The sequence below is a fragment of the Mustela nigripes genome, chromosome 2 (genome assembly GCF_022355385.1).
Source record: "Mustela nigripes isolate SB6536 chromosome 2, MUSNIG.SB6536, whole genome shotgun sequence".
In the NCBI taxonomy this organism is placed as follows: domain Eukaryota; kingdom Metazoa; phylum Chordata; class Mammalia; order Carnivora; family Mustelidae; genus Mustela; species Mustela nigripes.
The window spans coordinates 219,109,759-219,125,602 of record NC_081558.1 but is presented as its reverse complement, the minus strand read 5'-3'; the positions used below and the strand labels follow the sequence as shown (position 1 = coordinate 219,125,602).

The following is a 15,844-nucleotide window of genomic DNA, read 5'->3' as shown; positions in this document are numbered from 1 at the left end:
GCGGCGGGGCCGGGGGGGGGAGCCGAGCCCTGCGGACGGACCGGAAGTCGGTCCGCGGCGTTTTCTGCCCCCGGCGCGCCGCGGAGGGTCGGCTCCGGCGGCCGCGATCCGGGCCTGCGCCTCCAGCCGGGCGCCTAGGGGGCCCCGGGGCGGCGGCGGGCGGCGGGCCTGCGAGTCGCGGAGCCGGACGGTGAGCGCGGCGCAGGGTCCGGCCTGGGCGAGGGCCGCCCCCTCCTCCCGCGGCCGCCCCGGCCCCGCCGCCCCGAGTCGTCCGCGGAGCGGGCCTGCGGCGCGGGCGATTGTCGGGGAGCGCGGCCTCCGCTGGCCCGCCCTGGCCCGGTGCGGGGGCGGCCGCTCCGCAGGGGCGCTCGGTCCTCTGAGCCGGGTCGGGGGTCCCCGCGGCGCGTCCGGCTTCTGGTTCGGGGCGACCGTCGGGGGGAGACCTGCGGGGCGCCCGGCGGGCTCGGCCGGCCGAGCGGGACTCGCGACCCGGGGCCGAGGGCGAGTCGCGGCGGGCGCAGCCATTCCTGGACGCGGCGAACTCGGCGAGCAGGGAGCGGGGAAACTGCAACAGTGACGCGCCCGCGGCGCTACATTGTAGCTCTCGGGCCGCGGGGGCGGGGCCGCGCCGCTTCCTCCCGCGGCTCGGGGTTCCCGCGCCTCGAGTCACGGCTCCTCCTCTCGGGCCGAGGGCGGACGCGTCCAGCTCCGGTACCGGAGTCGTCGGTTCCCGCCGCCGCGCCCGGCGCGCCCCGCCCCCAGGCCCCCAGGCCCCCAGGCCCCCGCCGGCTCGCCCGGAGCCGGAATCCTTCCCGCGCGGTTGCGGATTCTGCGCGGCCTCCCAGCGGGACGCGGCCTCCCAGCGGGACGCGGCCTCCCAGCGGGACGCGGCCTCCCAGCGGGACGCGGCCGTGACGGTGTGAACTTCTGTCTTGCAGCGCGTGAGGAGGCGGCAGGGCCGCGGCCCCGCAGCGGGCTGTGTGCGGAGGGAGCTGCCGTGTGCGCGCCGTGTCCACCGCCTCGCCGGGAGGATGAACCCAGCCGCTCCTTTCAGCGGGCCGCAGCCTGGGGTTTTCCCAGCAGCTACCAGTAGTTCCGTGGGCACATTTCAGGCTAAGCCTCCCTTCCGATTCGGTCAGCCTTCTTCTTTTGGACAGAATAATACGCTATCTGGGAAAACCTCGGGATTTTCACAGGTATCCAGCTTTCCGACGTCTTCTGGACTAAGTCATTCTTCTCCAGCACAAACATTAGGATTCTCCCAAACCTCAAACGTTGGACTCTTTTCTGGACTTGAACAAACTCCAGCTTTTGTAGCTGCCTCTGGGTCTTCAAGTTCATGTGTGTCTGCACACCCAGGTTTTAGTTTTAAGTCACCCAATTTTGGGGCTTTCCCGGGTACGTCTTCGTTTGGACAAGAAAGTGGGGAAATAGCAAGCTCTGCTTTTGGGAAAACAGAGTTTAGCTTTAAACCTCTGGAAAATTCTGTGTTTAGACCAATATTTGGGGCTGAATCTGAGCCAGAGAAAACTCAGAGCTCAGTTACTTCTGGATTTTTTACATTTTCTCACCCAATTAGTAGCGGTCCTGGGGGGCTTGCTCCATTTTCTTTTCCTCAGGTGACAAGCAGCTCAGCTGCCACTTCAAACTTTACCTTTTCAAAACCAGTCAATAGTAATAATTCATCATCTGCCTTTACCTCTGCTTTATCAAACCAAAATGTAGAGGAAGAGAAGAGGGCCTCTAAGTCACTATTTGGAAGTTCTAATAGTAGCTTCACTAACTTCCCCGTATTGTCAGGACCTCTGGGTGAACCGTTCCCAGGTAGCAAAACAGGTGTAAGACAAGGATGTGAAGAGCGTGTTTCCCAGATGGAGCCACTTCCCAGCCTCACGAAAGGACTGAAAAGGAAGGAGGACCAGGACCGGTCCCCAAGGAGGCCTGGGCATGATGCGGCAGAAGACGTGGACGCTTTGTCCAGGGGAGATCACCCTCCAGATAAGCGACCTGTCCGCCTGAATCGACCCCGGGGAGGCACCTTGTTTGGTCGAACGATACAAGATGTCTTCAAAAGCAATAAAGAAGTAAGTCGTCTGGGCAACAAAGAATCTAAAAAGGATATTGGCTGTGCCGAATCTGGGGAGAACGACCATGTGGCCATCCCAGGAGGAAGTCCGTCTGTCTTGGCACCTTCCCGGCTCCCAGGTGTAAATAAAGAGGAAGAAACTGAAAGTAGAGAGAAAAAAGAAGGTGAGATCTAAATACGGGTGCCGCCCGGTTAATGTTGCCGGCAGGTTTTTGGTATATTTCCCTGGGTCTTAGTTTGATGGGTCTACTGAATTTTCTGTAAACCCCAGGAATTCTAACATACCAAGAGCATGTCTTACGTGAACATTTCCTTTGCTCTTACATAGGTGCTGCCTCTCGTGTGAAGTGTTACATCTCAGGGGCACCTGGCTGGCTCAGTCAGAAGAACATGTGGCTCTTGGTCTCGGGGTCATGAGTGGGAGCCCCACACTGGATGTGGAGATTACTTAACAATACATAAATCAATAGGTAGACATTGAAATGTTATGTCTGATACATTTTTTTAAAAAGATTTATTTATTTTCCGGAGCACACAAGTAGACGGAGGGGCAGAAGGAAAAGAATCTCAAGCAGGCTGTGACTCCCCACTGAGCTCCATGCCTGTACGGGGCTCCGTCTCGCCACCCTGAGATCATGACCGGACCTGAAATCGAGAGTCAGCTGCTTAACTGACTGAACCATCTAGGTGCCCTGTCTGATCCGTCTTGGTGCCTGTTCTCTGATTCCTAGATTCTCTAAGAGGAACGCCCGGACGTCAAAGTAAAAGAAGCGAGAGCACAGACAGTCTTGGGGGCTTGTCTGCCACTGAAATCACAGCAATCCAGTGTAAGAACATCCCCGACTCTCTCAATAACAGGACAATTCTGGAGAACCACTTTGGTAAAATTGCTAAAGTGCAGCGTATCTATACCAGGCGCAGCAAAAAGCTTGCAGTGGTGTATTTTTTTGATCATGTGAGTATTTCCAAGAAATTTAATGTGAGTGGAAAAAATTTTGAACTTTGTCACTTTAAAACCTATTTTTTAATATACCAGTTGTTTGCTAGAATTTGGGCAAGTACTCGAATATCTTATTTTTAACCTGGAGAGGCTGGTGTAGCACTGTGTATTTCATAACTTGGAGTTACTCATGGAAAGCTTGCAGTCCCTACTGAATGAGTGTTCTAGAAATACTGGAGAGTGATTCCATGAGTCCAGTTCCTCTGCAATGAGTGGGAGTGGCTCTGTGATCACACAGCACTTTTTTCGAAATCGAGTTTTCTTGTTTATTTGGTCACAGTACATGATCACTAAACATTCCAACAGTCCAGAAACAGTGGACTCCCCTTGTCGTCCCAGTCTCCAGAGGTAACTGCCGTTGCTTGTTTGGGTTATACCTTGACTATAAATCTGTGTATAAGCACAAGTGCGTAATGTGTTGGTGTGGGTGTGTACATACAAGAGTGTTCACATTATGTGGCTTTATATCTTTATTGTTTTTTCTGAATTTTCTTGGGAGAGATAAATTTGTATAGAATTTATAAAGTAGAAAGCATGTCTTTATACTTTTTAAAAATGATAATGTAGGAAGAAAAAAACTGAATCTATGGGAAGGGGCACAAAATCACCCATAACTGTTTTCTAAGATACTAATTAAGAATATTTTGGTTAATATCTTGGCAAGTCTGTAGTCATGTTGGTTTTGCAGGAATGGGATCACACTGCATATGCTGTCTGGTAACCTTTCCAGGCTTGAAATCAGTAAATAGCCTGCATTAGAATAGGATTGTTAAGTGCTACGTGGCATTCTGTTGTGGTTACCTACTTGGTCAGTTTTCTATTTGTGGACATTTTATGTATGTGTTTCTGATTGGCTTATATCCTTTGTTTAAATTCCTGGGAGTAGAAGTTTGGTGCCAAAATACATACACAGCTTTGGGGCTTTTGATGTTTATTCTTTTCTGTTGATTTTTTTTTCAATGGTGGCATTAATTATCTTCACAGTGTTGCACAGCCATCACCACTTCCCTTTCCAGAACTTTTTCATCATCCCAAACAGAAACTGTAACCACGAAGCAATAACTCCCCATTTTCTCCTTCCCTCAGCCCTTGGTGACCTCTGATCTGCTTTCTGTCTCTATCAGTTTGCCTGTTCTAGAAATTACTTTTAAGTGGGATCGTATAATATTTTCCTGCTTGTTTTGGTTAGCGTCATGTTTTCAAAGTTTGTTCATGAGTTTGTATTTCATTCCTTTCATGATTGAATAATAGTATATTGTATAGAATAACATTCCAGTATATATTACATTTTGTTTATTATCTGTCAACGGACAGAGGTTGTTTCTACTTTTTGGCTATTTTGAATAATGCTGCCATGAAGATAGTGTGCAAATATCTCAAGACCCTTCTTTTAATTCTACTGGGTATGTACTTAGGAGTGGAATTGCTGGGTCATATGTGTTGTTTTTTGTTTTTTAAGTTATTTGAGTATTGAGATGTACTTGTGCTTCTAGCTGAACCCTAAAAAATATGAATGTAATAAATATGTCAATTGTCATTGTAAGCAGTTCACTGATACGCATAATACCGAGGTCCCCTGATTACCCTCATCTCTCCTGTTACTCAGGAGCAGACACCGTTACCTAGTATGATGTATTTTTCTAGACGTTTTTGTTGGTATGTCTGTAGGTGCACTAATAAGTAGTTGCTTTTGTGATAAATTGTATCCCATGTGCCTCCTTCTCTCTCTCTTTTTTTTTTAATATTTATTTATTTGACAAAGAGAGATCACAAGTAGGCAGAGAGGCAGGCAGAGAGATAGAGGGAAGCAGGCTCCCCGCTGAGCAGAGAGCCCGATGCGGGGCTCGATCCTGGGACCCTGAGATCATGACCTGAGCCGAAGGCAGAGGCTTAACCCACTGAGCCCCCCAGGCGCCCCTGCCTTTGTGGTTTTAATCTCATTTCCTTTGTTGGCCTGATGTCCTCATACATTGTGTTGTGGACTGTTTTCTAGGTATCTGCAGCCCTGGCTAGGAAGAAGGGGAAAGGCTTGCATAAAGACATGTCTATCTTTTGGCACAAGAAGAAAATAAGTGAGTTTGCAGTCCTTCTTGGTATAGTCTCCGGCTCGCTGTGTACCACACCCTCCGAGCTTCGGCTGGTGCCAGGGTGGGCCGGCAGGCGGTACCTCCAGGGTCTCTGAGTGTTTCTGTGGCTCCCCTGGAACCCCTTGTGACGATGAAGAGAGAATTACTTTTTCAAACTGAGTAAAGAAGTCCAGTGTCAGGCGGTCTGTGGTTCATGCAGTCTGTGCTCTTGTGTCCTCAGGTCCCAACAAGAAGCCCTTTTCCATAAAGGAGAAGAAGCCAGGCGACGGCGAAGCCGGCCAGGGCCCCGAGGACACGGCCTTTCAGCACTCTTCTCTCGGCAAGCCCGGGGCAAGGGCCGCAGCTGGCTCCCTCCTGAACAAAAGGTGCGTCTGGTCCTTCCTGTGGGTTCTTCGGCTTCTGTGCGCTTGGCGGCAGTCACGCCAGAGCATGGCAGGGAAGCGGGCGCCACGCTGACACTTGAGCAGGGGGAATGGGGCCCCGGGAAGGGAGAGGAGGGCATGGTGGGAGGGCGGGGGGCGACGGCTGGGCAGAGCCCCTGGGCTCCTCCTTTGTCTTGCTCAGTCCCGTGCCCCACGCGCTTCTCCTGGCACCTGGTGTGTGTCGTGTAGAGGGAGCAGCTTTGCCCTGAGGAGGCTGTAATCAGGGATTCCCAGGAGCTCCTTGGAGCAGTTTCCAGTGTGACTTTCTGTAGATTCTGGGTATTACGGTGAGGCGGTCTCCCTGAGCCGTGTGATGGCTGGGGAGCTGGGGGTCCGGCTCGCAGGTGGGAGTGGGCACGTGCTGTGTGCTGCACGGGGCCTCCCCGTCCGAGTGGAACTCTGTTCCCAAAGGCCCCCCCTTCCCGCGTGACCCCACCTCCTTCTCACCCCGTGCTTCTGTTTGACCCTTCATGCATTTTGGTTAGTGTACTGTTTCCTCACTGTTCGTCTCACAGCTCGCAGTGTAGCTGCTGATTTGTTTGTGCTTTTTCCTTTCCCGCCGGCCAGTCCTATCTTCTTCAACATCAGAGTTCCCCGAATGTTGAAAGCCAGCCAGAAAGTGGGGAAGCTCAGAGACATTGCCCATTTCTGTTTAGTGTATTCCTCTACCAGAGTGAAGTGACGTGTGAAAACATGTAGGCATGTGACTTCCTCCGGGTCATAAAGTATTTCTTTTTTTTAATCCCAAGCAGAATTTCATTTTTTGGAGATAGAAATCTACAGATACTCATTTCAACTGTTTAAGTGGTTGCATCTCATTTTTAAAAAGTATGAAGTATTTTTTCTTTAAGATTTTATTTATTTTTGCACATGCATGAGAGTGTGTGGGCGAGTGTGCGTGAGCAGGGGGAAGGGGCAGAAGGAGAAGCAGGCTCTTCACTGAGCAGGGAGCCTGATGCAGGGCTTGATCCCAGGACCCTGGGATTGTGACCTGAGCCAAAGGCAGATGCCTAACCAGCTGAGCCATCCAGGCACCCAAAGAGTATGGAATATTTTAAAATCCATACATGACAAAGAGTAACAGCTCATTACAAGCCTGGTCGAGACATGTCTCATGTCCATGCCTGCAGCTTGTCAGTTTTGGAGGAGCAGAAAGTCTTGAATGATGGAAGTATTCCGAAGTAGAAGTGGTAGAAGTGCCTGATGACTACAAGGCCCTTGATATGTTACTTTCTTTGTAGTTCTCCAGTGAAGAAGCCAAGTCTTCTGAAGACCCATCAGTTTGAGGGGGACCCTTTTGATTCGGGCTCCGAGGGCTCTGAGGGTCTCGGGCCGTGTGTGTCATCGCTTAGCACCCTGATAGGCACCGTGGCTGAGACTTCTGAGGAGAAGTACCGCCTGCTTGACCAGAGGGACAGAATCATGCGGCAAGGTATGGTATGTGCATCTCAGCAGCAGTCCAGAGACCTGGCCACGGTCATGATAAGGTCATTGTAGGACCTGGGAGGAGGGAGCACCCCATGCCCATGGAGCCCCACTGTCATTGAGACCCTAGGTCCTCCAGCACAACGCATGGAGTCTTTGCTGTGCACTGGTTTCCCAAGGGAGTGGCGGGCATGGACTAGAAGGCAGGTGTGTCTTTCATTTTATTTTTGGAAGAAAATCCGTAAACTGTTGATCTCATGCTAAAGTAAACATTTTAAAGGGCAATTTTTAGACATTCAGAAAGCACATATTAAACAAAAATCCAAATGTTTGGTTTGACAGAAGTCCACACAAATGAAACTTAAGAAATGTCAACCAAGGGGAAAAATCTGTAACTCCTATCACTAAGGCCTGATTTCCCTGATACAGAAAGGACCGTGGAAGTCATTGTGAAAAAGACCAGCCCAATAGAGAAACAAGTAGGCGGTCAGAAGAGTTACAGAAAAGGAAGTACACCTGACCTTGACCAGCACAAGGCTTGGGGCGTCAGCGCCCTTGCAGTTGAAAAGCCACGAAGTAACTGTTGACTCTCCAAAAACTTAACTGCTGATAGCCTACTGGTGACTTACTCGTAACAGTCAGTCGACACATATTTTGTGTGTTGATGTTTCATATCCTACAATAAATTAAGGTAGAGAAAAGAAAGTGTTGTTAAAATGATAAGGAAGAGCAAATATACTGATGGTACCATGAAAAATCTGTGTGTGTGTGGACCTGTGTAGTTCTGACCTGGGTTGTTCCAGGGTCAACTGTGTCATGTATTGGTTTTTAAGTTTTTATTTATTTATTTTTTAAAGATTTTTATTTATTTATTTGAGAGAGAGACAGTGAGAGAGAGCACGAGAGGTGAGACGGTCAGAGGGAGAAGCAGACTCCCCGTGGAGCTGGGAGCCTGATGTGGGACTCGATCCCGGGATTCCGGGACCGTGACCCTCGCTGAAGGCAGTTGCTTAACCAACTGAGCCACCCAGGCGCCCCCATGAATTGTTTTTTTTTTTTTTTTAAAGATTTATTTATTTACTTATTTGACAAACAGAAATCACAAGTAAGCAGGCAGAGAGGCAGAGAGAGGAGGAAGCAGGCTCCCTGCTGAGCAGAGAGCCCGATGTGGGGCTCGATCCCAGGACCCTGAGATCATGACCTGAGCCGAAGGCAGTGGTTTAACCCACTGAGCCACCCAGGCGCCCCATCATGAATTGGTTTTTAAACATACGGAAAGGTGCTCCCCCCACCACAGAGAGTAATGCCAGTTACACCCACAGAGGGGGCCTCCCCTGTCGCACCATGCTGATGCGTCCTTGAGCTGGCGGCGGACGGCTGCGCCCCATGGAAGAGGGCAGGTCGGCAGTACCTTTCAGCCTTAGGAAAGCCTGTGCCTTTGACTCAGCGCCGTCCCATGTGCAGACTCTGTCCTGCAGGCAGTCCCACACTGTGTGTGTGTGTGTGTGTGTGTGGTGTGGGCACACGTGTTTCACACACAAGTTGTTTGGATGACAAAGATTGGGTATTGACTATCCACATAGCGAGATTGTAAACAGCCTGAGAGAAGACGGGTTTCTTTATGGACAAAGATGTAGATATATTATGAAGTAGGAAATCACAGTGTGGAAGTATGTAGGGTGCTACGTTTGTGTATACATGGGGGGTGGGCGCGTGTTCATGTCCATGCACACATGAGTGTCCCTGCCTGTGGGGACACGAAGTAGTCTTGGAGGATGAAAGGGTCTGTTCACCTTGATCAGAGAGGGAACAAGGTGCAGGGTGGGGGGGATTTTAACATTTTTATACCTTTGGAATATAACTCATGTGCATATGTGACCTACTCAAAAAAGAAGTATTTGGTTGATTTTTAAAAGATAGGTGCAATGATCACACATGAAAGGAGAAAGTATTTGTACTTTTCTTTGCAAAGTTTTTTTACTTTGTTACTTTTTTTTTTTTAAAGATTTTATTTATTTATTTGACAGACAGAGATCACAAGCAGGCAGAGAGGCAGGCAGAGAGAGACGGGGAAACAGGCTTCCCGCTGAGCAGAGAGCCCGATGCGGGGCTCGATCCCAGGACCCTGAGATCATGACCTGAGCCGAAGACAGCAGCTTAATCCACTGAGCCACCCAGGCGCCCCGCTTTTTTACATATTTAAAAAAAAGATTTTATTTATTTATTTAATTGAGAGAGCGCGCGATCGCGGGAGAGAAATGGAGAAGGGGGAGCAGCAGAGGGAGAGGGAGAAGCAGACTCCCCACTCAGCAGGGAGCCGGACATGGGGCTTCATCCTGGGATCATGACCTGACCTGAAGGCAGACGTTTCAGTGACGAAGGCATCCAGGAACCCCTGCAAAGTTTTTCTTAAATTTTAGCTGTAGAATTTTACTCTTTCTGGAAGCTGTGAGTAAGTGGACTCGTCACAGTGCTTCCTTAACTTGGGAGTGAAAGCTGTTCATCGTGTCACTGACCTGGTGATTTTTATATTCCAGATAAAATTAGTACATACTGAAATTTTTCAAGATTAAAATGTGTGTATTTTAAGCTTGAGGTTGTAGTTCATCTCACTTAAAAGATACTTTTGGAACTGTTTAACCCTGTAGGCGGTAAGACTCATTTACCCAGGACCCAGGCTCTCGTAGGTGTTCTTGTAGGTGCTTCCCTCCACAGCACCAGCGGGCTGGAGTGGACGCCACAAGGTACCGAGTGAGAGAGCCAGTGTGTTTGGGGTTTACAGTCGGCAAACTGGTCTTTTTAACAAACATACACAGCATGACTGCTGATTGTTCAGGCCGTCTGCTGCCCCCCCGGCCCCGCTGTGTCATGGAGTGCAGGCCTATGGCCGTGCGAGGCGACGAGGCCTCCGGGTGCCCTGGTGCCGACGTGATGGGCCGTGCCTCCCTCTCTCTAGGCCTAGTGCTGTTCCTTGTCATTGTGTGTGGCGTTGGCCTTTCATTCTGGTCTTCCTTTTATCGTCACAGTGACTGTGTGGTTCGTTCTTCCTTTTTACTTGTCCTTTAGCGCGGGTGAAAAGAACCGACCTGGACAAAGCGAGGACTTTCGTTGGGACGTGCCCAGACATGTGTCCTGAGAAGGAGCGGTACATGCGGGAGACCCGGAGTCAGCTGAGCGTGTTTGAAGTGGTCCCAGGGACTGACCAGGTGCGGCCCTGTGTCCCTCTGGGGTCCTCTCTAGGCCCCTGTCCGTATTTAATCTTCAGGGTGGAGGTGGGATATATACGAGGGGCTTGTTCTTCTGTAAGTCTGGTACACAGTGGTACGTGATTTGGGCATTTACCTTTTTAGAGGGTGGCAAGGATTTAGAGGGTCGCTGCTACGGACTTCCACATTAAGGGGCTGGTACCGTGAGGCGTGCGTGGAGCACTTGGAGAGGCTGACTGGACCCCAGGGTACTCGAGGCTTACCTCTACATACAGATTTGTGTCACAGATTAAAAATTTCTTTTCATTTCTTTTTCCTTTTCACAGTTTTCTTCCTGTTTGTGTTTTGCGTAGTTGAGATTATGGTCTAGATGCAATTCTGTATGAATCCTTTCTACATAAGTTTTGTTACCTTTTCTTTTCTGAAAAACTCTATCAGCATTTTAAAAATGACAGCGTATTATTGATTATGTAGCTCTGTCAAAACTTCCCATTTTGTAATCACTAGATATTTAAATTTTATTAATAATTCTGTTGGGCATATTGTATGTAGTGAGTCTAAGGTATGTAGATTTTTTTCTTCTGATAGGTCCTAAGAATTAAGTTACTACGTTAGAGGGTGTGACCTTTCTTCAGGTTCCTGAACATGTGTGTGCCAATGCATGTTCCCAAATTGTTCCCCAGGAAATCTACATCATTTTATTTTATTTTATTTTTTTTTTTAAGATTTTATTTATTTATTTGACAGAGAGAAATCACAAGTAGATGGAGAGGCAGGCAGAGAGAGAGGGAAGCAGGCTCCCTGCCGAGCAGAGAGCCCGATGCGGGACTCGATCCCAGGACCCTGAGATCATGACCTGAGCCGAAGGCAGCGGCTTAACCCACTGAGCCACCCAGGCGCCCCATTTTAGATCCTTTTTTCTCTTCGTTAACTTTGCTTGCAGCCTTCTCTCTTGGTTGGTGGTTTTTTTGTTTGTTTGTTTGTTTGTTTTTAATTAAGATCTTATTTTTAACTAATGTCTACATATATCCAGCATGTGGCTTGAACTTAGAACCCTGACATCGAGAGTCACATGCTCCATGGACTGAGCCAGCTGGGTGCCCCATGGCTGGTGGTTTTAAGTTGCCCAGTGTGGGGACCCCAGCTGGGCAGGATATCACAGCAGAGGCTCCTGCCCCAGGAGACGGTGCTCCTGGCTTGCAGTGGATGCCCAGGGCTCAGTCCTGTAGATGTCTGGACATCTGGTGACGGCTGGAGTCTGTTACAGTGCTTCAGGGTTCTTTTCCTGTCACACCTCTGCCCTTGGAACTACGCAGGTGTGTCTCTACTTACATTCCTTCTTTCTTTTTAAAATGGTTAAGTCATCTCTGCATCCAGTGTGGGGCCTGAACTCACAGTCCCGAGATCAAGAGTTCCCGCTCCACTGACGGAGCCCGCCAGGCCCCCCACTGACATTGCTTCTGCTTCTGCACTCCGTGTTGTATTCGCCAGAAACAAGTCTCTCGTTTGTTTTTGAATTTTGATCATTAGTTTCAAACAGAAACTTTACATTTTAAAATTGTATTCTGTGTTATTGATGTTGTATGAGTATGTGGGGGATTTTCCTCATTTTAAGGCCCAGCACCTGACACCCTGCTGTTCGCCCCAACTGTGTGTCCCCAGGTGGACCACGCGGCCGCGGTAAAGGAGTACAGCCGCTCCTCCGCCGATCAGGAAGAACCGCTTCCGCACGAGCTGCGGCCCTCAGCGGTGCTCAGCAGGACCATGGACTACTTGGTGACTCAGATCATGGACCAGAAGGAGGGCAGCCTGCGGGACTGGTATGACTTCGTGTGGAACCGCACCCGGGGCATACGGAAGGTATCCGCCGCTTCTGACCAGAGAATTAGAAAATGCATGTGGATTCCAAAGTTGAAGCAAGATATCTTTTCATTTTGCTCACTTACTCAGTTACATTTCGTCTGTGTAAAAAATGCTGTTATTTAAAATCCTTACAAAGTCCTGTTAAAATGTGCCTCATGGGCTTCGTTTGAAATTGACATGTGAGAAATTCAGGTAATCGTGATTCTTCTAATCGTTAGTGCACGGAAATAACATGCGTGAAATCCGTGTGTACAAGACGCGCGTATGTAAGGGGCGTGTGTGTGTGATACTCCCTCTTGCTTGTGGCCAGGACATCACGCAGCAGCACTTGTGTGACCCTGTGACGGTGTCTCTGATTGAGAAGTGCACCCGGTTCCACATCCACTGTGCTCACTTCCTGTGTGAGGAGCCCATGTCCTCCTTTGATGCCAAGATCAACAATGAGAACATGACCAAGTGCCTTCAGAGTCTGAAGGAGATGTACCAGGACCTGAGAAACAAGGGTGTGTTCTGTGCCAGTGAAGCGGAGTTCCAGGGGTACAACGTTCTGCTCAATCTCAACAAGGGGGACATCCTAAGGTAAATTTTCAAACTTAGAAGCTCGTCTAAGCTGTGTGAAAAGGCAGGGTTTTTTTTTTTTTTTTTTTTAAAGACTTTATTTATTTATTTAAGACTTAATTCATTTATATGAGAGAGAGTGTGTACATGAGCCGGGGGGAGGGCAGGGGAGACGGAGAAGCAGACTCCTCGCTGAGCAGGGGGCCAGGTGCGGGGCTCTCGCCCAGGACCCTGAGATCACGGCCTGAGCCAAAGGCAATTGCTTAACATACTGAGCCACTCAGGTGCCCCTCCAGTTTTTAAAAAGATTTTTTCTTGAGAGAAAGCATGCAGGCAGGGGGAGGGGCAGAGGGGAGAAAGAATCTCCAGCAGACTCGCCACTGAGCGGGGAGCCCACGCGTGGTTCAGTCTTGTGGCCCTGCGATCACGACCGGAGCTGAAACCAAGTCAGGGGCTGAGTCGACGGAGCCACCCAGGCGCCCCAACAGGCATCTCTCTTGGTGATTCAGTCAGCCCTGTTCATTTACAAAGCAAAACAAAGTTAAATTTTGTTTTTTAGATGTCATCCCCATCAAAACCAGCTGGCAGTCATTTGGCATTAAAGTAATTCTTCGATAATCAATTCTTAAATTGATTATCGCTTGCATTTGTTTATTTACCGTCTTTTTAGAGAGCACTGCTGTTCCCAGTCCGGCTCAAGTGTGGCAGCCTCGAAGTCCGCGAGCTGAGTCGAATGGCATACGTTAGCCTGAGTCCCTCTTTCTCAGTGTGGTTCAACTTCAGGTTTTTTTAAAATCACATCTATTTTCATGGACATTTTGTCTAATTAAAAATAAAATTGAGGGTGCCTGGCTGGCTCAGTCAGTTAAACATCCAACTCCTGATCTCAGCTGAGCTCTTGATCTCAGGGTCATGAGTTCAAGGCCCCTTTTGGGCTCCATGCTGGGCCTGGAGCCTACTTAAAAAAGTTGGAACAGGAAAAAAAATAGAATTCTAATCCCCTTGTCTCCTTTAATTAACAGAGAAGTACAGCAGTTCCATCCTACCGTGAGAAATTCCTCCGAAGTGAAATTTGCTGTTCAGGCCTTTGCTGCATTGAACAGTAATAATTTTGTGAGATTTTTCAAACTGGTCCGGTCGGCTTCTTACCTGAATGCTTGTCTTTTACACTGTTATTTTAATCAGGTGAGTAATGCAGCTATACTTGAAGAATTGGAAGAAATCAGATCGTTACTTTTGGTATTTGCTGTTTTCGCAGTTCCAAGTTCGCTCTCGTGTAAACCCTGCAGCACGTCCCCGAGGGGGCTGCCTGCATTACCTTGTGTCACAGGGTCTGGCATCATGGACCACTGATGGAAGAGGCCATGTGACGGAAAATGCTGTTGCTAGGTTCAGATCAGAGACATATCTTTAGAATGATAGGACTTTAGTTTCAGCACTATCATTTTCTTGGAAACAAACCAAAAATAAAATTTTGCACATAAAGGTCCCTGATTTAAAAATTCGTAAGTGTTATTAATCTAAATTTTGGGAGTGAGCCTGATGATGCTGAATCCATTTCAATAAATACCTGAAGGGCCTGCTTCTTGTTGAGTACTGTGCTGTGCCCTGGGTTGCAAACCTCAGGGAAGTGCAGACCAGGTCTAACCTGGTGCTTTGCAAGAGTCTGAATGCCTGGTCCCAGAATTCCCACAGTCTGGTCTTCAGCCCCAGCCCCCGACAGCGCATGCCCTGTGCTGCTCCCAGCTGCAAGGGGTCCGCTGGGTGGGGAGGCGGCGGCTGGGGTGGAGGGGGAGGTGAGTCTTAGGACCTGGCCAGCTGGTTCAGAGACTTCAGGTTGTTTTTCTTCTTTGGTCACCCATCAGGTCCTTTGGTAAACAGTGACTGAGCCCATGGTCATAGCCGAGGCAGAGGGTCTTCAAGTTTGTTCATTGTCCTGTCTGAGAATTGCCAACAGCAATGTCATTGTGGAACAAATGAAAAGATTTTTTAACAGTGTGCCATTTGGAGAACTCTGTGCATTCAGTAAATAAAACTGATAGTTATTATTTTCAAAATGATTATGTAATATTCTTAGAATGTTAGCCGTTTGTGCCCGTTTTAATAATTTGAAACAAAAAGGACATCTAAATGCTTTAGAGAAACGAAGTGTTTGACATGGGCCCAAGGGCTCCCTTTCTCAGCTCCACCTGCTGTGATGCGTCCTATCCCTCCAACCCCGGCACAGTCCTGCCTCAGGGCCTTTGCATGTGCTATTGTCGCTGCTGTGCTCTATCCTCACAGAGCCATATGGTGCTCACCTTCTTCAGGCCTTGGCTTGCCTGCCACCGCGGCAGAGACCCCCCCCCCCCCCGCTTGCCTGCCTCCTCTGCCTTCCTCTGTCGCGCCGTCGCCACGAAATGTGTATTTCACAGGTTCATTTTGTTCGTTGTTGGTCCCTCCCTAACACATCAGGTCTGGGGCAAAGGTTTTGCTTTGTTCATTGTTGTGTGCTCCACGTTAGCAATGCCAGGTGAGAAGTAAATTCTCGATAAACCCTGTTAGAATTAACACTGCAGGAGGATGCAAGGGGTCGCCCAGGGTCCTGGCACCCACATGCACGTTTTGTTAACATTTTCCTGTCTTCTTTTTTTAAAGCACTTGTTAGGAATCTCATGCCATTTCTGCACTTTTCTGTGGCGCTCTTTCATCTCTGATGATTTTTAATATCCTAGAGCTTTGTGTTGAACGGATGGTATGCAGTAGACCTTCCACATGTCCTGCTGATGCATGATTTGTCTTCTAGGGTTTCTTTCTTTGTTTTGTTTGTTTTTGAAGATTTGCTTACTTGTCAGAGAGAGAGCATGCATGTGCCGCACAAGTAGGGGAGGGGCAGGCAGAGGGAGAAGCAGACGTCCCACTGAGCAGGGAGCCTGATGCAGGCCTCAGTCCCAGGACCCTGGGGTCGTGTCCTGAGCTGAAGGCAGACACTTAATCGACTGAGCCCCCCCCAGCATCCAGGGTTTCCTTCATGGCCTAACCGGTCCTGTGTGTGAGACCGACTGTTCCACTGTGTCACTGGCATTTTGGAGCATCTTCTGCTGAGCAAATGCCCTGGCGATTGCTGAGCCTGGGCCTCTTAGTACTGGATTGCTTTCCAGCGGGACTGAGCTACAGCAGGACCCTGTCCCCCATGGTGGCATTTCGTGGTCATGGAG

General features: G+C 49.2%; 1 protein-coding gene across 2 annotated transcripts in view; it reads left to right on the top strand.

Annotated features, from left to right (window-relative positions):
- Positions 1-156: 156 nt before the first annotated feature.
- Positions 157-15,844, top strand: part of MCM3AP (minichromosome maintenance complex component 3 associated protein) — a 48,806-nt gene continuing 33,118 nt past the window's right edge. For both annotated transcript variants that reach the window (XM_059392556.1, XM_059392557.1), the window contains exons 1-10: positions 157-190; positions 939-2,250; positions 2,818-3,041; positions 5,080-5,158; positions 5,394-5,538; positions 6,837-7,027; positions 10,087-10,226; positions 11,889-12,086; positions 12,400-12,668; positions 13,670-13,832. In XM_059392556.1, the coding sequence (XP_059248539.1) occupies positions 1,032-2,250; positions 2,818-3,041; positions 5,080-5,158; positions 5,394-5,538; positions 6,837-7,027; positions 10,087-10,226; positions 11,889-12,086; positions 12,400-12,668; positions 13,670-13,832 (2,628 nt within the window). In that variant the 5' untranslated portion in view covers positions 157-190; positions 939-1,031. The remainder of the gene's footprint in view (positions 191-938; positions 2,251-2,817; positions 3,042-5,079; positions 5,159-5,393; positions 5,539-6,836; positions 7,028-10,086; positions 10,227-11,888; positions 12,087-12,399; positions 12,669-13,669; positions 13,833-15,844) is intronic.